Source organism: Lepisma saccharinum, chromosome 25 (genome assembly GCF_977018435.1).
Source record: "Lepisma saccharinum chromosome 25, izLepSacc3.1, whole genome shotgun sequence".
In the NCBI taxonomy this organism is placed as follows: Eukaryota; Metazoa; Arthropoda; class Insecta; order Zygentoma; family Lepismatidae; genus Lepisma; species Lepisma saccharinum.
Window position 1 is genome coordinate 21118700 of NC_139253.1, and position 23017 is coordinate 21141716.

At 36.7% G+C, this 23017-nt stretch overlaps 1 protein-coding gene across 5 annotated transcripts in view; it reads right to left on the minus strand.

Annotated features, from left to right (window-relative positions):
- LOC145978858 (serine/threonine-protein kinase VRK1-like) overlaps positions 1-23017 on the minus strand; it is a 79371-nt gene that overhangs the window by 48497 nt on the left and 7857 nt on the right. For all 5 annotated transcript variants that reach the window (XM_083111740.1, XM_083111741.1, XM_083111742.1 and 2 more), the window contains exons 2-5: positions 5107-5365; positions 4336-4391; positions 3724-3793; positions 388-584 (exon numbers count right to left, since the gene is read on the minus strand). In XM_083111740.1, the coding sequence (XP_082967866.1) occupies positions 388-584; positions 3724-3793; positions 4336-4391; positions 5107-5287 (504 nt within the window). In that variant the 5' untranslated portion in view covers positions 5288-5365. The remainder of the gene's footprint in view (positions 1-387; positions 585-3723; positions 3794-4335; positions 4392-5106; positions 5366-23017) is intronic.

Consider the following 23017-nt stretch of genomic DNA (forward strand, 5'->3'; position numbering starts at 1 on the left):
ATTTTTCAGGACCCGAAAAAAATTCAAAAATGGATTGTTTCTCAGTATAGACTAATAAAAGCACAAAAAAGTGGTGTTGATAAAAATGACTTGCCGCAATACAACCATCCGTCTATATGTAGACACCCTGAAAAAAAAGACCACTTCTAGAGAGACTATATATAGATCCCCACAGGTAATGGGTTTAGAAGGTGTGTGTATCATGAACTATAAATATTTGCCTCCTTAATTGATACATGGCCTAAGCATGTTGTTGAATACACCATGAATGCAATAAGAACATGAGTGTCCTATTTTATCTAAATCACTAATATTTCACACACATCATTAAAGTGTCAAAAAGATATTAGCCACATTACTGAAACTACCTCTCTATACTATACTTACTATCTGCATTCCTAGATATAATACTGTTTTCAGATGAAATTTTCTTCCTTTTTCCTGGAAGATCTTTGTTAAGTCACTCCCAAATCTCTCAATAACAAGAAAACGGTATCTCTCTCCTTTATACATATGGGATCCTGATCCTATATATCGAGGCATCCCTAGGAACTTCAGCTTCTTCTGTTTCATCCAAGCATCAACTGTAACAGAACAAATATAATTTTATTGTTTGCCCTGTTACTACCATGCTCTTTCTCCTTTCAAAGGTCTCCACTCATTTAACAAAACGAAATCCCCCGAATTTTCTGTTTTCCACTTTTAAATAACTGTAAACAAATGACAAAAATAAATGAAACCTTCACACACACACGAAATTTTTCAATCTTGATCAGTGATAAATAGAAAAAATAAAACATTCAATTTCCATGACTTTTCCAAGTTTCTGAACAATTTACAACATTCGCGGATGCTCACATGACCTTTTCGCTTCAAAGTTAATTTCCCTAATTTTTCCAGTATTTCCAGGTCTGCAGGAAGTCTGCCTTTCCCTCACATTGAACTCATTTTAATGTAATGCAGGGAGGGAAATCAATTCAGTAAGTATTCATTGATAACTAATGTTATCAATGGATGGAAAGTTTTCTTGCAAATAGAAAAATCTCAACGAAAGTAGGATGTTCAATTTCCACCGAGCAGTCAGTGTCTGCAGGCATTCCACAAGGCTCTATACTTGGCCCAAAATTATTCAACCTATTTATTGACGATATCACACTAATAAATTCACATTTATCGATTACTCTGTACGCAGATGACTGCCTTCTCGTCCATGTTGGAGATACGTACCAGGATGTAAAGGAGAAAATGGAAAACTCATTCCCCAAAGTATTAACGTGGTACAACATGAACAACCTGAAACTTAACGTTGCAAAGACGAAGGCCATGGTGCTTCATACCGGTAAGGGAATCCCGGCTAACACGATAGATATTACCCTTAATGACGCCAGAGTACCTTTGAGCAATCATTTAAAATATCTCGGAATCATTATCGACCCTCAGCTAAATTTTAATTATCAAATAAATAACTATATTCGTAGAATCTATCACCATATTTACATATTTCGAAAAATTCATAAATATCTCAATAGAAATCTGAGTAGATATTTCTACCTTTCATTTATTCGTCCCATATTCGAGTATGGTGCTAGTCTTATTTTTGGCGGTAACATAACTCATCTGAAGAAACTTGAAACTATCCAAAACAATTGCTTAAGAATCATACACATGCATGCCCAAGAATATAATTCCCAACAATTGCGCAAGATTTACAATATACCTACAGTCACTTCGAGAATACATTACATCTACTTAAATAAGGTATTCCATAGCATACATAACAAATCATCTCCATTGCATCATAGGATTAAGCTCTGCTCAGAGTTCAGCACCCGAAACACCAGATCGTCCTTACATAGAGACCTAGTAATCCCCAAACCCAACAAAAGCAGATTTGGTCACAAGTCTTTCTCGTACTTAGCAGCGGTAACCTGGAATTCACTCCCGACGAAGATCAAACTCTGTACCAGCAAAGCGCAGTTCTGTCATCTTCTACGTTCACATGTCTATAAATTCTAACTCCAGTAATATTATTTTCAGTGCTTACCCCCCCCCCCCCAACCCTCCTCACCATCCCCACCCACACACATATATTTTCAAATTTTCATCCCTGTACTTCGAACATCAATTCCATACACACTCATATCCAAACCCACACACCTTTACACTTTCTTTTCTTCTAAATGTGTATAACTCTCAAACTTTCTTTATTTCATTGCTACTATAGAACACTATATATACTAATGTAAATTCATCACATTTTCCTTAGATGTAGCTTTTGCATATTTTTTTTACTATATAGGGCATCAAGTCATTATTTGTATTAATTTTGTTCAAAATGAAATGTTGTATGGCTTAATTGTAACCCTATGGAAATAATAATAATAATAATAATCTATTAACAGATAATTTTAAAACCGTAAAAATGTAGATAAATCGTAAGAAGTTATGTTAAAAGAGAATAAACAGATATAAGTTGAGAAATTGTGGAAAGCAATTACTAGTTAAAACTTTGCGAGTTTCCAATATCAACACCTGAAAAAATATGTAAAAGACATTTCTTTTCTTGTCCAGTCACATACACTTCTGGGTTGAAACAAACCTATGAAAATCTATCTGATTGTTAGAAGTGACTACATCTAACAATTCGTGACTAATGATGCAATTTTAGACTTTTCTTCTTATCAGTAGGGCTTTATGTTATATTGTATTTTTTTTATTTGGCATCAGATTGAATACTGGGTGAGATCTTTACATATCTGATGAAAATCAGCCAAAGGAGAGACAAAATTAAAAAGGCATAATTAAGGTACTCACGTTTTTAGCGAAGTTGTTTTACATTATTTTCTATTAATTTCGGTAGCCACTGCCACCATCCTCGTTGGAATTTGTTGTGTTGTTGCTTGGCGCGTATGAAGTATAAAAAGGCATGTTTTAACATATTTTACCAATGCTGCATTCTTGCAACATAGTTCTTCAATTTTATCGTAATAAGACATATTTCTGTACAATTTCGTAATTGTCTTGCATATAAACGATTTCTTTATAATTTATTCTTCGTATTTTTATTGCAACAGATAGTTTATATTATATATGGTAGGATAAAGAAATTACGGACAAAGTAATTAAAAGCAGATGCTGTATTTTCTTACTAACTAGTACAGAACAATAACAACCTCCCTTCTCTTATCCTGCCGACAATCAATAGCCTTGCGAACATTATTAGGGAGAAATGATCTCAGTCATTATTGAGTAGGCATGAGAATTACCAAGTAGGAAGTAAACAAGTTTCAATTGTTCTATTTTTTTGCCTTTTCTCGTTTTCTCACAACAATCAGTCAAAATTTAAAATGATTGCCTCCTTCCTGTAAATGAATCTGTTGTGGTGAGAAATTCGAAAGTATTTTTGACTTTACTGGGAATATTTCTGCATTTTTCAGACGTGTTGCTAATTTTTTATGACATTTTAAATTTTTTATGACAATTACATACATATTTTACAGTTTTATAGGACAAAGTCCCGGGGTCTACTTATCAGTATTAAAAAAATAATTAAATCCACAATAAAAACCAAGCAAAAATCATTTTGCAAGTATTTTGCTTTCCATCAAGTACAGTACTGTTTATACAAAATTGGAAAACATTGGACCAGGCTATCAATGATCCACGAATACCCAAGCATAATGAGATCTTATCTAAAATACAGTTATTAAACACTGAACTTACTCATTTCTGGTTTGGCAACTCGAATGTAGAAATTCATTTCCACAAACAATGGTCCATTTCTGTGTGGCTCCTAAAATAATAAATAGATAATTTACAAATACAACATATCCATGGCACAATAAAATCTCTTCTCATCCAACATTACACAAATGCATACATTATCCGTAAACAACAGCTTAATCCCTCATCCCACAACATAAAAGGAGGTATTCGATGGTAAAGAAAAATATCCATACCTCCCTACACTGTGCAAAATGATAATTACTTGAGTTAATTTTGACCCACAATCATATTAAATTTGCCAATTATTTGCTGGATACAGTAAAAACAGAGATTTTGACCAACATTAGTGGAACATATGTTAATTACATTCAAAAAAGAAATACAAATTGCAAATAGTACATTGAAAACATCAGAATATTGCAAAATTTAGTTCAGACTCAAAACCTTAAAAACTTATATCTATTTTCAATGGCAGTAGGACAGACATTAAATAAAGTACATTTATTTCTACTACACCTACACCACACACCTTTATTTCACTCTAAATTTAGAATTGTCCTTTATTTACTCAAACAATAAAGAAAAATAGAAAAGTTGGATCTCACGTACTATTTTAATAACATACGGCGTATCAGGGGACACTGGCTTGTTGATTTCGTCAGACGCTGTAAGGATAAAAAAAATATATATTAAAATCACAGTTGCAAGTCACACCACGTACAACAGTCAATTCCTATTCTCATAAACATGATGGAATGTTTGCCTGTTCTTTCTTAAAGTGCAAGAGCATGAACGGTTTGATGTTTTGAAATTATTGAACAGGTAACTTCACATACATTTCTTTGGCCAATAAATTTTACACAGCTTCATTCCATCAATGAGCATAAATTAGAATGGATTTCAATCCATGATTTCTAGCTTAGGTTCAACAATTAACTTGTGTTTCCTCAAAATGTCAATCATAATTTATATTCATCCCCTTACATTATTGGAAAAATTAAATCAAGAATACATCAGTGGCCAGGCAATGTAGTATGAATCGTAGAAATTGGTAATGTGTATAACTAGAAAACCAGATGGATTTATGTTGCTGTGGCAATAATCTTTCCGGTTTAAGAACGCCAGAGTTAGCTACACCGTCAATCACCAAAGTGATGTATTAACAGATTTTGAAGCATTATGTTGACCAATAAAAATGAACTTACAAGATGCATTTTAATGTGGGAAAAAATATTGATTTTTATTCCTTGTTATGTTGCCTTTGACAACTAAGTTGCAAATGTTGGCATCTAATGTTAAGTGTAAGTTGCCACATAGTACCTAAATATCAAAGTTTAAATTTGAACACTTGAAAATTCTATGAGAACAGTTTGCACTTACCTAAATATATTTCACCAAATCCTCCCACACCGATAGGTCTTCCAAGTTTCCATTGTTTTTTAGTGATGTCCGTTAGAACTTCCCCCTGGCAAATGCGATCTGGCAAACGGAAGCCGTTGGCAGCAATTCTCTTCCTAGGCACGTCCTGCACCTGGTCAACATCCAAAATTTTTCGTTTCATCGCAATGCTTTTTTACAACTAGCTCCTCAAAAAATTACTGGACTGTATTCCACTTGGTAGCATACAGAAAATATACACCTGTAAAAAACAAAAATACAATGATACACACTCCAAATGCACAAAGCAAAAACACAATGTTTCAAAATCTGATATAATTTTAAATTTTGACTGGTCCTCTGCATTTCAATATGGTACAAGGCACATCAAGTAAAGAACAAGTAAGTTAAAAGTTTGTTTTGAGTCCACTTTATGCTAAGATAGGTTAATCGTGACTGGACCTACAGTTTATAGTGGGATCTCAACCACTGTGCAAAGTGTCTCCACCAGGGATAAAACCCATGAATCTCTGGCATTACCACTCTAACATCAAGGAGGGTATACAATCAAACATTTCAGCTCTATAAAATAGTGGTATTCCAGCATTACGTGTGTGACATTTACACACAAAACTTATGGTTGTAGACATGAGATTGGATCAAAATATTAGTAATTAACTGATTTCACAGAATTATGAAGTACTTTGTGGTGTCTTAACAAACGTAAAAACAATGAGCATGATGGCATAGGATGAATGCATAAAAACCATTAACAAAAGTGTGTCACATGTGTGAGCCATACCAAATTTAGCAAATTTTGACTTCATTTATCTGTGAAGCATATACACTGCAGATGCTAGTAACTTTTATTGGTGAAATGTGCAAATTATATGCATTCAGAAACATCGAAACCTTAATGCAATTATAAAGAATAGTAATTTCTATATTAACCCATTTTGTTAATAGGACCGCCGGACCCTATGGTCGAGTGGTTAGCACATCGTGCTGTGATGCCAAGGATCCCGGGTTCGAATCCCGCTCGGGCTTGGTTGTTTGTGAATGTCCATTCATCAATTTCATCATTTCATCACTCATCCCCATCTTCGCAAATTAGCCAAGAGGCACAAAATGCAAAGTAAAATAAAATAAACTAAATCAATCCAATCCAATGTTATTAGGACCATTTTTCGTAGAGTGCCCCACAAACGCTTCCTTAAAATTTCCTTTCATCCTCAGTATCATCAAGTGTAACTGATGCATTGGTAAAACTCAGCGGCGTATACTCTGGGTCATCTAGGTAATCGCAGATGACCCGGCTGTATTTCTTTCTTTTTTTTAAAAAAAATATATATATACATTTCTTCGCAATATTCTTCCAAACCAATTTCGATGAATACATTTCTTTGCTTCCAGCACGCCGCGAATGCTTCCAACCGTTTGCCGCTGAATGTCCGGGAACCTTTTTCCAGCCGGTGGAATGACGTTAGGGAATCTCACCCTGACGTCATTCCACCCGCTTCCTTTACAACCCTTGGCGAGAAGAGAAAGAAAAGAGGGGGGAGGAAACTCTGCTTCTCAGGCGCGGCGATTCCGTGGCCAGGGTAAGCTCCTTCTGGAGAGAGTCCACCGGTCTCAACCCCTAGAGTTTGCCTTTCCCTCCGCTGGCGACCATTGACCTCCTACAACCCTCCTCCACAATTCTCTCCCGAAGGCTATGTCGTCGCTAAACATAGAAACTGTGTTTTTTATAGCAGGGACATTTCTCAGGAACGGGAATCTTGGGTTCACAAATTGCCTTCTGTAAGGGAAATAGGGAAAACATACCCGGTAAAGTGCGAAGAACAGGAAAATATGAATAACATAGGCAAACCAATTCTACGCTAATTTTCACTATACATTTACTTCTGTCTTGCTGATGTCTGTTACAAAAGGAAAAAGCTTAAATATTGAAGATGAAGCAAACTAAATTAAAATTCAAAACTTAAGCAATTAATGCACCTATAAGCTGACTCCCCCCATTCTTGTATTTGCAAAAATAGTGATTGTTTCTTCTCTCTAATCTTCAAAAGCAGCGAGAGTACTTCCTTCACGGAACTGAATATTTTTTAAAGGTAAAAAAGGTAAAGTGCTCCTCTGTGCATAGCACCACGCCATGAAGGCGTATAGGGGGTGTGGGGGTAACGCCCCACACTTTCTTGATCCGGTCGTGAGTGGAGATGATGTGATCAGCATCATGCCCCTGACCGCCTTTACCCCCCAGGGTTTCCCCCAGGTACCCATGTTATTCGACGCTGGGTGGGCGCCGGGGCCGCTTCCATCGTTAGAAAAGTTCCCGGATTTGAACCGGCCGGGGATCGAACCCGGGACCTTTAGCATGGTAGTCAGACGCGTCACCGATTGAGCCACCGTGGCCACACGAATATTTTTTAAAGGAAAAGATATAAATAAATTACATATATTTTAGTTTATTTAAGTTACTATTCCACTTTTTTAGATTAATAGTGAAGATGAACGACTAAAACATATAAGGAACAAACACATCAGGCACGTAGCCAGGTGGAGGACTCGGGGAGCTGAAATCCCCTCCCCGAAATCATTCATATATCTAATTTAAAAAGTGTATAGTGGTAATTAATTTTACTTCATTTGCAGATTAAACACCTTGCATAATACGTTGTAATTATCTGAGATTTATCTTCAGAACTTCTACCCCCACTTTTTCAACTTTATGATGCGGCTGGTAATAAGGGATCCCACCCCGAAATAAATTTCTGGCTCAGGCCTGCACTGATTCGAACTTTTAAAACCTGTCATCGCAGGGAATTTGGAGCTCGGAAAGGGAATTTTTTTTATCATTCATAGGGAATTTCATTCTGAGTCCTGGAGTAAGTTGAATTTTGCACTTAAATTAATAATGAGGGTTTCTATTTCACTAGTGCATGTCTTTCATTTTATATTTCACAGTTTTTTTTATTTTGCTTTATAATACTGTCTTGTTTTATTATTTGAAATTCTACACGTATATTAAACTGCAATAATGAGAATTAATTGATTGTGGTCGCCACAATAAGACAAACATTCCCACAAAATATTCCTAAATCTCATATGGATCCTGATATAAAATGCACGGAAACATTTATTAGTTTGATGATCAAGGGTCGGAGATTACCCACTCGTTAGAACCAGCATACGCCACTGGTAAAACTAAGGAAGTCATACGGTGGGCAGAAAGAAAAAACTAATACTATGGAAAATACTTTTGATATATTGTAGGGACGGGACAGATTAATCTGCACTCTATTGCTCTCGGCCGATATAGGCATGTAGGTGTATTAATTTATCGGTAAAATTACCAATCTGATATACCTATAAATACCTATAAATATAATTTAGTGCAATATTCTGCCATTTTGTTATATCTTTTTCTGGATATAAACATATAATCTGCATGGTTTACTTTTTTAAGTAAGTTTATTTTGCATTTATCCTCCTAACACATGGGTGTAACTTGGTACTTAATTTTGTGGGGGGCAGAAACAAACTTGGGGCTTAACTTCAGGGAGGGGGGAGATTAAAAGTTTTCCATCTCATAAAAAGAGCATCTAGGATTATTTGCTAATTAATTGTGACATTTGCAAAGTCTCATAAATGTTAGTTTATGTTTTATAATAAAATAAATTTCTGAATTGGCCAGCATATTGAGTTTATCATATCATGGAGACAAGGCTTAATGGTGTTAAATGAGATGAAGACAACAATGTTTAGCTTAGATGTGAAAAGTATGTTCCTGAGCATCAAGAGGGGACACGTTTTGGACATTATTAAAAAGAGAATAGGAAAATTATAGGAGAATGGGATAGTGAAAGGGTAGTGAAGGTGCTGGAAACCATTTGGAATAATGGTTACAGTATAATGGGGGATAAAATAATGTTAATGAGTGAAGGACTGAATATAGGTTCTAGCCTAAGCTCAGCATTGGCTTAATTGGTTATGAATGAATGGGACAAGAAAGTGATAGAAAAAGGAGGTGACAAAATGTTTCTGTTTTGCAGATATGTGGACGATTGTTTTGGCATATGGAAGGGAACGAAGAGGCAGCTCAACATATTTGCCAAAGAAATACAAGATGAAGAAAAAAGGATATTATTGGAACTCGAAATAGAAGAAGAATACAAGAATAGCTACCTAGATATATTGATGAAAAGGAAGAGAGGACAAAAAATTTAAACCGCTTGGCATCAGAAGAAGTGTGCAGCAGGGGTATTCTGCCACAAAGAAGTGATGTAAGTGAGGTGACAAAAATACATTTTATAAAGAATATGGAGAACAGAATCAAGAAAATATGCACGAATGAATGTGAAAAAGAAGGCAAAATAAATAGCCTATGGAAACAGCTGTAAATGAATGGCTATGAGAAGGAAGAAGGAAGAAAAGTGGCAGGGGAGAATTGAAAGAGAAAGAAAGAGAGAGGAGGTTTGGAATAAGGAGTATGGGGAAGACCACAGAGAAGATATGCAAAGTGCTTAGGAAAGCGGGCATTAAAACTTACAGGAAGGGAGGGAGAAGCATCTTAAGAATAGTGAAGAATGCAAACAAGAAAAAGGAAAACAGAGAAGAGGAAGAGGAAGGGATTATCTACAAAGTGAAATGTAAAGAATGTCAAGAGTGTGTACATAGGAGAAATGAAAAAGAGGCTGAAAGACAGGTTGAAACAACATAGGGATGATGTATGACTTAAGAGAGAGAGAAATGCGATATTTAAACACATGAGAGAAACAGGACATGACATAGAGTGGGATGAGGCTAAGCAGATAGGAAGGGAGAAGAGAATACTAGTGAGAAAATGAAAGGAGTCCAAGGAAATAGAGAAGAAAGGTGAAGAAGACACAATGAACTGGAATGGGGGACTGAAGTTAAATAAAGAATGGAAGAAGGTGTTAGAAAGAGTGGAAAGGACAAGAGAGAAAGAGGAGAGAAGAATGAAGGAAATAAAGCATGAGATAAAGAGTCCAACCACATTCTCTTTCAGGTGAAAGCACAGTTGACAAGGAAAGGTTACCTGCTAGATTGTTCCAGAACTACTTTCTAATAATCTGGAGGGGAGTATTTTTGTGTATATATATCGTCCTGTTGTGTACCTTCTTACATTTGTACTTGGTACAGAGTCTGAATAAGACCTTGCTAGAAGGTTGAAACGTTACGTTTAGTTTATGTTTTATAATAAAATAAATTTCTGCCTTGGTCAGCATATTGACTTTATCATATCATGGAAACAATGCTTAATGGTGTTAAAATTTGTCCTGTTTTAAAAAAAGGGAGACCCATGCAAAATTACAAATTATCGACCCATTTCACTAATCTCAGCTCCTTCAAAAATATTTGAATATACATTATATGACAGGATATAGAACCATATTAAACCTTATTTATCAATAGATCAACATAGATTTTGTCCTGGAATGTCTACTTTAACTAATCTGGTCAATTTCACACAGACTAGCCTATATCTGATTCCCTCGATGATAGGAATTCTGTTGATGCAATATATATATGGACTTCGCCAAAGCCTTTGATACTCTTGATCACGATGTATTGTCGAGTAAATTGTCAAAGTTTGGTCTCTTTCATAACTTTCTTACATTAATATCCTCTTACCTAAGCAATCGAATGCAATTTGTGACATACAATAAAGCTAAGTCATTCACGTACAAAGTCTGTTCCGGTGTACCACAAGGCTCCAATCTTGGACCATTATTCTTTCTATTATACATCAATGATCTAAACACAATTTTTAAATACTCAAAATGCTTACTTTTTGCTGATGATTTAAAATTGTATAAAGTAATGAAAGATCCAAAAGATACACATAAGTTGCAATAAGACTTGGAAAATGCACAAACATGGAGCATTGAAAATAAATTAAACTTTAATGTCACAAAATGTTTTGCAATAACTTTTTCCAGGCAAACCAAACCCAATATTTATCAGTATACAATGAATAATCGTGCATTACGAAAAGTAAATCAGATAAATGACTTAGGAGTTACATTAAATAATAAATTATCTTTTGGAACACATATTGATCAGATTTGTAATGATGCTTACAGAACATTAGGGTTCCTAATTAGAAGTTCACAAGACATGCATAATGAAAGAGCTCTGACAAGTCTGTTTAATTGCCTTGTTCGAACCAAATTAGAATATGCAAGTGTAATCTGGTCACCTTACACACAATGTAATAGCAAAAAGATAGAAAGAATTCAGAAGAAATTTGTTAGTTACTTATATTACAAAAAACACAAAAGATAGTTTTTCAGGAGCAGGTATCATATAAACAACTACTCAAAGAATTCAATGTTACACCACTGTACGAAAAGAGAGTAGTATCACATCAATTATTTTTATATAAGTTAGTCAAAGGGCTGGCCGACAGTCCAAGTCTCCTCCAAACATTAAACTTTAATGCTAAGAGGACATGTTACGGTTCAGGCAGCCTTTTTATTACAGTAAATACAACTCAACTGAACACCAGAATTCGCCCATTCTAAGACTATGTATTAAACATAATGAAATAGACAGAAAAGGAGGAGACTTGGATTTCGCTATGCCATACATGCAATTCCTGTCTGTCCTTCGAAGAATATCATGAACAAATCAAACAATTATAGATAACTAGGCTATTGGAAGTTTGTCTAAAACACAACTACTTGCAGTTTGAGGATAAATTCTACAATCAATCCAAGGACATTGCGATGGGCAATCCGCTATCAGCTCCTTTAGCCAACATCGTAATGACCTGGCTGAAAAGAGATACTCCACACTCCAGAACTACAATACATCCGATATGGAAGGTACGCAGATGACACATTAGTCGTATACAAAAAGACAGAACAGCTCAACCTTCTAGTGAACAAGCAAAATAGTATCCACCCCAGGCTCAACTTCACTGTAGAACAAGAAAAACAAGGTAAAATCAACATCCTGGATATCACCATCAGCCGTGCACTTAACAAATTCACAACCACTGTCTACAGAAAACCGGATGCAGGCAACCAGTACATACATGCTCTCTCTAGCCATCCCCCAAGCGAAAAGCTAATGTGTGGCTGAACTTTTATCGAAGAGCCTTCTCCTACTGTTGCAGAGAAGAGGATCTACGAGAGGAGATAGCCACCATCACTGAAATAGCCCGGAAACATGGCTACACTGAAGCACAACTTTCCACTTGGTGCAGTAAAGCGGAAATACAGGTCAGACACCCTAACCAACCACAATCAACCTCCAACAGCCAATATAAATGGTTTGCCTTCCCCTACCATCCCACCACTTCCAACCACATATCCAAAGCCCTTCTCCCATATGGCATCAAAGCAGCGCACAAACCCAATTCCAAAATAGCTGATAAACTGAACAAACACAAACGGTACTTCCTCTCCTGCCTTCATAACTCAGGTGTATACGATGCAGAGTGTGAATGCAAGGCACATTACATCTGCAGGTCCATCAGATCTGTCAATGAAAGAATGCAACAGCACCTAGCAGATGCGAAAAAAGCCCAACCCACTACTGATCTAGCTAAACATATCAAATACAATAGCCATAAAATTCAAAAGGTTCAAGTCAAACACACTGCCCACATGCTCGTAGACACCAAAATCAAAGAAACGCACGCCATAATGCACTTCCCGCATGAGCTAAACATCCATAGCGGGCAAGCACACCACACTTGGATTCCCCTACTACAACAGTTATCGTCCGGAAATAGCAGCCCCCACAGACCCAGACGCACATTTAACAACAGCGCACCTAGCGGCAGCCTGAGAACTACAAACAAAAGACGCACACCAAGCAACAGTACTGAAAGTTCCAACGAGGATGGTGGCAGTGGCCACTGAAATTAATCGAAAAAGAAAAAAAACAGCTTCACGGATAAAAGTGAGTACTAGTTTCTCCGTATTTATATACTACCGCGTCTCTCTTTCCCCAATTATGAATGAGTATTTACATGTGTATAGTTATAAATGTCTCAATCTGTATATACTCTATGTGATCAGAAGTATCCGGACACCCACCTGAATAGAAAGTACAAGTTCGGGCAACACTCCATCGGGAACACTGGCAGTCAATACAGTGTTGGCCCACCCTTAGACTTGATGACAGCGTTCACTCTCATAGGCATATATTCAATCAGGTGCCGGAAGGTTTCCTGAGGAATGGCAGCCCATTCCTCGCAGAGCGCCAAAATGAGAAGAGGTATTGATGTGGATCGGTGTGGTCTAGCATGAAGTCGCATTCTAAAACATCCCAGAGATGTTCTATGGGTTTCTAATCAGGACTCTGTGCAGGCCAGTCCATTAGTGGGACGTTGTTGTCGTCAAACCCACAAGCCCTGCAGTATGGATGGGTGCTTCGTCGTGTTGAAAGACACAATGGTCATCTCCGAACTGGTCTTAGACGGTAGGCAGCATGAAAGCTGTTAAAATGTCAACATAAGCTTGTCCCGTGACATTGCCATTTAAAGCAACAGGGGGGCCAAGCCCTCTTTTGTAGAAACATGACCACACTGTAACCCCGCATCCTTCGAATTTCACTGTCGGCACTATACAGGCTGGTAGATGTCGTTCAGCAGGCATTCGCCACATCCACACCCTACCATCGGATCTCCACATTGTGTACTGTGAATCATCACTCCACACAACGGTTTTCCACTGTTCTATGCAGTTTCAACGCACCTTGCACCACACGAGCCGGTACTTGGCATTTATCTGTTTGATGTTTGACTTATGGGCAGCTGTTCGGCCATGGAAACCAAGTTGTCGCACCTTGCGCCAAACAGAAATGGTGCTTGGAGTAGATCCTAATGCAGTTCGGAATTCCTGTGTGATGGTGGCGATGGATGATTGACGATAATGCTGTACGACCCTCTTCAACACTCGATGGTCTCTGGAGGTCAACATGGGAGGTTGGCCTGCACGCTTTTGGGTTGTACACATCCCGTCACTATAACATTGGAAACAGTGGACAGAGGGATGTTTAGGAGGGTGGAAATCTCACACACAGACTTCCTACACAAGTGGCACCCAACCAACTGACCACGTTGAAAGTCTGTGAGTTCCTCAGACCATTCCATACTGCTGTCTCACACTGTCTGCAGACTACTGAGTTCGCTGAGACTATGTGTTCACGTAGTAGATGGCAGTACTGTGTCGCCCTCTATGATAAACACACGTTTCGCAGTTTGTCCGGATACTTTTGATCACATAGAGTAGATATGTATCTTGTTCTACCTCAGTGAATATCATTTTTGGATTTATGTTCTCTAGAATACTTGTGCAGGTGTTCTTTATGAAACAATTATTGTAGTTTTGCTCTACTTCTTCTTTTGTTTTGTATTGTTGTAATTGTAATTCTTTAATTGTTTAAAATATATATATGTAAAGCTATTGTAATTGGAGGGAAAGCTCTGTTATAGGTGAAATAAATAAATATAAATCTGCATGTTTTTGTTCCCAAAATATATAGAGAATATATTTTTGTCACAATCTGACAAATTCATAATCCTGAGAAGTATCTTGCACATTGCTTGCAACTTTTCCCCTTGCCGGTAGAGCTACAATTCCTTGTTCTGCACTGAGTTTTTAGGGTTGTCTGACACACCAAAAGTTTCTGCTATTACCTCAATGATCCTGATTTCATTCATTTCCTTGAGAGTTGATATTTTCATTTTTCAATTTAGTTCTTCCTTGAAATGTTGAGATCTACAGATTTCACATTTCACACTACTGCTGGCTGGCAGTATACATTAGTAAATGACACCTGTAACACTTGCAATTTTTTCAAAATCTATCACATTTTATGCCTGAGCAATCTATCCTTTCATGGAGGTTGGATCGTCTCAAGCACTCACTTGCCTCATTTTCAGTGGTGAAATGCCAACAGTGTGTAAAAGGTTCTTCACTATGTTTGATTCATTGTGAATTCTTGACTAGATTGCGGAGATGATGCTCCTAACATTAGTTATAGGTTTTGGTTTGAAGCATTCTTGTATGCAGGGCAAACCTTCTGAATTGGCTTAAGTCTCAATTTTCTCTTTTGTTTGCACAATAAACCCCAATGCTGTTTCAATATCGATCTCAGTTTTCGCACTGTGATTCTTATTGCACGATTGCAACATTTCTTTTCCTACAATTTGTATTTACTAAAGAAAATGGCTTCATTATGTTTACAAAAATGTTGTACTGCTGATCATCAAACATCTTCACAGTAAGTCATTGGACTTTTCAGACTTGCCCTTTCATATGAAAGATTAGGTGGCATTTTGTGAACACAAATTTTGCCCAATGGAACAGGAGGAGAGGTTAAGGATACAGGTTTGTCATTAGAGGGAGCAATTAGATCACCTCCCATGCAATGCTCCTACCTTCTCAGATCAAAACTTTCATATTGAAAAATTATTTAGTAAATAGTATTAATCATTTTCATGTAAAAAAATGCCATTCTTGTGACTAAAAATTTGAAGATCAAATTAAAATTACAAATCCCATGAATTTTACACTGATATTTTTATGCAAGGAACACCAATTCTTGTTATATGCAAGGATACAATTCTAATGCATTAAAGTCAAACTGAAATTTGTAACTGTGCATTATTGTGATATATTGTCCACTTTATATATAGGCTTTTAGGCTGACATATTTTGAAAACCAAGCAAGATATTGATGTTATGCTTTGGAAATAGTGTTGCCACTTAACAAAGAAAAAAAAGAGGACAAAGAAAATAAACCAATTTTTATTCTATGTACATATTGCTTGCATTATAAAAATATTCCTCTTGTTTATGGTTGTTAAAAGCATTTTAACACTTTTTTCTTATGTAATGTTTTGGGAGAACACAACATTCTCTTCATCAGCCATTTATTTTACTTTGATTAACATTACAGTGTAATGTTAATATTCAAGTTTCCTTCAATCCAGAAGAACAATGGAAGAAATTAAATAACAAGAAATAACTCACTATGGAGTTCTCGTTTTTACAAGTGGGGTAAGCCACCACCTTTTGAATTTAATCCAACAGAAAATAAAACATTAATCAAGAAGCAAACACCTGTATACAAATTGAAAGTTTAATTTGCAAGTAAATGAAATGTGGGTAGAGAGATTAAATCCATAACAAATTTTAGGTTCACATATACATATATCTGTCCTTGGAGACCTCCCCCCACAACACACACACCCTGGCAGCAATTTCTGGTTTCCCTCTTGGTTACAGCAAGCTTTCTTTATTTTCTTTCAGCCGCAGTTTCCACAGTATCCTTCTGGATATGTTATATGATTTACCACTGCTCTTTCTATTGTTGTTTTGGTAAAACTTCGACACAGTCCCAACACCTGTCACTCATTCATTTCGTCACTTTTAACATTCGTACTTACCTATTCTGCATTGCGAAAGATTCTTCAAGGTGGAATTTTGCTTTTTTCATGAAACGAGTAATTATTTCTCTTCCTTTTTCGTTTGCATAAGACACAATATGGCGAGACAGCTTGACTAGCATGATACATCATTGGGTATGCAGCATTTCCAAATTTGTCAACTGAAAAACCCCTACGAACCATTCACGGATAGCCCCACGAACCATGCACAACAAGGTTAGGTTAGGTTCAATTACATTAGGCAAGCATAGTTAAAATTGTCATCTTCTTGCTAAAAACGGTGTGGTTGGAAACACTGACAGGGAGTTACGTCATCAAACATTCACAACATTTGGTTCACGTAGTGCAAGGAAATTAAAGGAATGACAATTGTGCGTCGGAGAGATATTTCTGTTCAAAAATACATGATTTCCTGGTGAAATAGATTGCATGATGAAAGAAAATACCTCCACGAACTTCCAAATGCTACAGAAACTCATTTCCGTAAGTAGTTTCTTGTGTAAAAATGAAGAAATCTGTTGGGACCATACCGAAGTTTTACTGTTGTTTTACTTCCCACTGAACTCATTCCTTGCTATGTTTTACAACACTTGATGTGGTTGGTAGTTTATAAATTTTCATAGAATGTGTCTTCCTTGCAACACTGGCAAAGATATCACAACAGGAAAAAATGTCATCGAATCTTATGTTAGTTTGGCACCATACAGGGCTTTTTGAACATTTGTAGCATCAATGTTCTTGTCCTCTATAAATTTCTGTGGCCGTTGCTGTCATTATGATGACAACAAAAGAATTTGTGCATGTTCAAGTAAGGGTGACACACACACTTATTTCAATTTTTAAATCAAGCTTTCCATAACCTTGTACAAATAGTGGACTGATTCCATCCTTACTTTCTGAAAAAGTCTTCGGAGAGCTAGAGTGAGCCAACTAGTGCCACAACTTAGTATAATAAGTTTACAGTGATTTCATTTTTCTTTTTTGATCAGGAGAAATTGTAGACAAAAGTTACTTTTCCATTTAGGTATTACAAACAAGACTCTTTAAATGGCAGGATCTTGCATCTGTCAAATTCTTTTATGGGCTGCAATGTACTCCCTATATTTGCTCCACTGTGTGGGCATACAATGATTTTTTACTTTAATAAAATGTGTGTTCTATGGTTATGTTTGTAGTACATCATCTATTACTTGTTCCATCTCTGCAAAACACCTCTCACTCGTTTATTTCGTTATATTTAACAATCCTACTCACCTATTATGCATTGCGAAACATTGTTTAAGGTAGCATTTTGTTTTTCTCACAAAAATAATTTCAATTTTTCAAATTGACAGTAATTATTGTTCTTCCTTTTTTCGCTTGCATAACACACAACATGGCGGGCACAGATTGACTAGCATCACGGGTATGCAGTGTTTCCAACCTGAATAGCCCCACAGACAATTGACGGAGACCCCAAAAACCATTGACGGATGGCCCCAAAAACTATTTACGGATAGCCCCATGAACCATTTCCGGCAAGGTTAGGTTAGCATAGTTCAAATTTTGTTCCTAAATCAATGCGATACAGCTTTTTTTTTAAAAAAATCACCTTCACTTCTTGCAAAACAACGGCGTGGTTAGAAACACTGAAAGGGGATTACCTCATGAATCGTACGGAACATCCGGTTCAAGTAGAGAAAGCAAATGGGCAAATCCTGGTTACGGTTGTGACAGCTATTTTGTCTTCTGAAAACATTAATTTTTTTTTGGGGGGGGGGTTATCATTCACCCAAAGGTACAACATGGAACATTCATTTGTTCACATTTGATGATGTACTTATTACAAAAAAAAAATAGTTTGTTGTTGTTACGGTTGTAATGCGATTGGTGACACATTTTTTTCTCTTGATGATCACTTCACATCTTGTACGCCTTAAAGAAAAATACCACAATGAAAAAATGTAAAATGTCCCAACAGATATACAGTTAAATATTTAGAGTTAAATTCATAAATTTTTCTCTGTAGGTCCCTTAGAGAAAAAAATATTATAAATTTGTTACGGTTGTGACAGGGTATAAATATCATTCTTCTACAATTGTAAAAAAGGTGTTTCGTGCAGCAGTACGTCGCTGGGAGTTTTGTGTGGACATGCAGGGTGGTCATATGAAATAAGGCTAAGTGTGTCTTGTGATGGATTATGTGTTACTCTGAGGTTGAGTTTACAATATCTGTAGAAGTCTTGATAGATTATGTGATACTAATTGTAAACTTTTCAATTCTCATTATTGGTTTGATTCTAATATCTGTTTTTCACAGAAATGGATAGAAACTTTATAATCACCCTGAATATTGTTGCTTTCGATGTGTACACTGTGTGTATTTGTTGTGTACATTGCAAGGTTATTAGAAGTATAGGTTGGGCCAATCCGTTGTTTACTCGTGATGATGAAACGATGGTAACAAGTGAATTTATCAATGAAATGAATTCCAAATCTATGCGCTAGTGTTGCACTATGCAGATAGGAAAACCATACCAGAAACTGAACACACGAAATCGAGTACACAAATGAGCATTTCCACCCATTTACATTTTGTGGCTTTAGACAAATTGAAAATAAATATCAATAGGTACTTATTGTTATGCGGGACAGATTATTATTGATCGGAACGGGATTTTTTTTAAAAAAAATACCGTCATTCGGGACGGGAAATATTTGCAATTTCTCGACTAGTCGGGAAATTTTCGGTACGGGAAATGTCCGAAATTTTCCGACGCTCTGGAAATTTCAAATTCTACACGTCATTTTCACCTTAAGTGATTGTCTTTGTATTTCTGGAATGAAAACTAACAATTTCCGATAAGTTCCAGGCACTTGCAATGTAGAAAAGAAAAGAATTAATACCGTTTTGAAATGACCATTCGGTATTTCCCGACTGCTCGGGATACAGAAAAGTAGGGAAGTCATTTGCTGAAGTCGGGATCGGGACAGAATTTTTCTTTCCGATCCCGGTCCCGACTTTTCTAGATACCGCACACCACTTGTTATTATTATTTATTACAAGATACATCTTCCAAGTATGTTGAACATAATGTACTGTGTATACCAGAAAATAAAAGTTCAAATGAGCATTTATGTACGCTATATTTATACTAGGCTATGTACTTGTATTTTTTCTTCAGTGCACAACATGTTTCCGCGAATATATCAAAGTCTGCCTAACATGAAATGTAATTTTGTACAACTTTGCTTTCACGCAAACTTGGCATAAAGTAATATTTCATTCTCACAGGCAGTGGCGTGCCCAAGGGGGAGTTGGTGGGGGTTATAACCCTTCCCGTTGGCCCTGTATTCCTAAAAAGAAAGAACGTCAAATGTAGGAAAAGATGGCAAAATGAGGGATGACTACCAAAAATAGTGTACGTAACCCCTCCCTTTCGAAAATCCTGGGCACGCCACTGCAGTCTCAGGTCAACATGCAAGGGCAGATTTTTTCCACCTTTCGATGTGTAGTCTTTAATTTCTGCAGTAGAAACCAAGTGTGGCTTCTTACCGATGTGTAAAATGATTAATACAACTTTCGTGTCGGTATTTTATAAGCACAAAATATACACGAAGTTTTGTTCAAAGCTAAGTTGCGTTACTGCGAAGCCGTAATTAGATTTTGATCAGCTGTAGGAGTTTAGCTTAATGGTTTAATTTTTGCTTTGTAACTTGGCCATAAAGCAGAATTGAGTTGCAGAAGTATTGTATTTTTTAATATCGCTTATACGTTCTATGAAATAAATGTTAATGTGTTTGTAATGGTCTTACATAGTAGTATATATTTTTAAGAATACTTCAGTGAATTGAACACGTTGCCACAAATATTTAAAATACTATTACTAATTTGTATAATACATTTTAAACTTCTGCTCTATAGAATCCTTCAAAATGTCACCAGTATTTTTTTCATACAATCAAAAGAACATCACGTTATGAATCTCCTGCATGTGATTGCAGAGTAATCAAACAAACGCCACATTATCTATTCTTCCATTGCACGTTAAGGAACAAACACAGACACGCCCTTTTTTAACAGACTACACAGAGCCAAAGATACCATTTCCTGTATCATACACTCCCTGTTATTGTCTCCCCACCCCCTCGTACAATGTGGATACTATATAGTTTTGCCCGGCAGATTGGTATTTAATTTTAAAATTTGTGTGTATATGCAAGTTTGTGATCAGTGTTACAGGTCAGTGAAGTGAAGTATAGTATTGCGATATCTATAAGACCACAGCTACTACTACGAATTCAATTCTATGGTACTCCTGCACAATTCCCAGTGTTGTACACCTTCTTGACCAAGACTGCCACATACCCGGCGGTGAGGGTCACGAAGGAGAAGAATTACAAACGCTGTCTTGACTTTTTTATATTGTTTAATCAGCACTATATGCTTTAACTTTGTTGAGATGTCAAATGGGAGAGGTCTATGATGCGCTCCTTCAAATAATTGGCGACAATAAAACTGTCCAAATGGTCGCACATGAGGCTCGGTGTATTGCAAACTAGTTGTGTGGCTTTACATTTCTTTGCTCACTAGTTATATGTATGACTTCTTATTTCGCGTAATGTAATGAGCAAATGCCTTCAAAATATTAATCTACGATGTGTTTGATGATTTCTTGCAAGCATATCGGCGTTTTGAAAAAAGCAGGAGTGATTAAAATTTCAAAGTTTCTTAGACGCCACTTGGCAGCCTGGTAGGACTTCCCTCCCTCCACTCGTGGAGGCATCGTTGGGGGGGGGGGGGGCGACCTTTGAGTCCAGATTGATGAGAAAGAATTGGCATCGAATTTAGATATAGATGATCCAAAGATAGGCAACACTCTACAGGACCCAAATCGAAAGGAGAAGCAGTTTCAGTATGATGAAACTGTTGAAGATCCACTAAAGCGGTACAAAGTTGATATTTATTACCAGGCCGTAGACGATTATTTTAGCTCTAAGAGAAAGATTTGAGCAGCTTAAACATCATAGTGAATTTTCCATTTCTTTTATGATATTAGTAATGTTAAGCTTAAAGACATGCAATCTTATCTTTATTTGAAAATTGTAGAAAACTCCCGGAATGTTAACACATGAAAGCTACTGAATTAAAAGATGAACGAAAAGCGTTTTTGGCTATAAGAAAACAATTACACGAAAGGAGACCTTAAACTGATAAAGAGTCATGATTTTGCACCTAATGTGAGTGTAGAACTTCGGATTTATTAACTTTGTCGGTAAACGTGGCAAGTGGCGAACAAAGTTCTTCTTGGAAATTAAGGCTAATAAAAATACTATCTCCTATCAATCATGTCTGAAACACCCTTGTTTCTATTTTATGCAAGATAGCTTTATACGAAGAAGAATATTGAATGCAAAGGTAAAGTTCCCTGTGCACATAGCACCATGTCATGAAGGCACGTTTAGGGGATGTGGGAGTAGGCCCACACACATTCTCGATCTCAGCCATTTTAGAGGTGATGTGATCAGCACCACTCTCCGGCCGCCTTTACCTCCCAGGGTTGCCCCCATGGTACACCCATTCATTTGAGGCTGGGTGAACCCCAGAGCCGCTTTATGCGGGGAAAATGCAGGAAAGAATTAAGACCTTAGATCACCCACATTTTAAAAATCCAATCATGTATCACAGACCTACAACGTTAAACATATGAAGTCAAGCCTTCATTTCTTTCCTAATACTTGTTACATTTAAGATACATTTAAAAGAAAGAGAGAGTTTTCATAAAGTATAATAATAAGTCTAATATAAAATTAGTGTTTAACTGTGGTCGAGCGAAATATCCTTTTTTGGTTAATAGTATAATAAAATTATTTATTTTATAGTTTGATGTTTTACTTAGGAATATATTAATTTTCAATTTACCGTTGCTACGTAATGACGGGGGGAGGGGGGGGGTTCGAGAGGGAGCGGCATCTGCCGCTACTTCCCAGGGCGGCAAAATTACTAGCGCCGGACCTGGTGTACACTGTATGTAACACACCTTATTACTGACTTCCTTGACCCTGGATGTACAGGGTCAAGGAAAACAAAGAAATGAGCATAATTTTCTCTATGGAAAAGATATTGAACCTAAACCAAAAAGAACACAAATTATAAACTCGACAATGTAAATTGATGAGATTTAGTAAATCATTTAATGAAGTGACTAATCGCAAAGGACATAATCAGCTCAGACCCTATTACTTCTTCATGGTATGTGACGTAAATTTCCCGCCCAACCGTTTGACGGCGTTAGTGGCTATCGCATCTCCTTTTCCACAGCCTGTAGTACACATCCTCATCTGGACATTGTTCTTGTTCTGGTGTTTAATATCTGCATACTGCAACACTGTCGTTTTGTCATTTCACGTGACTTTACATTGAAGTGATGGATTCACTTGGCCGGTCACAAGTCATCGCAAGCAAAAACTTCAACCGTTACCATGGTTTTGGGCCAGGGCTGG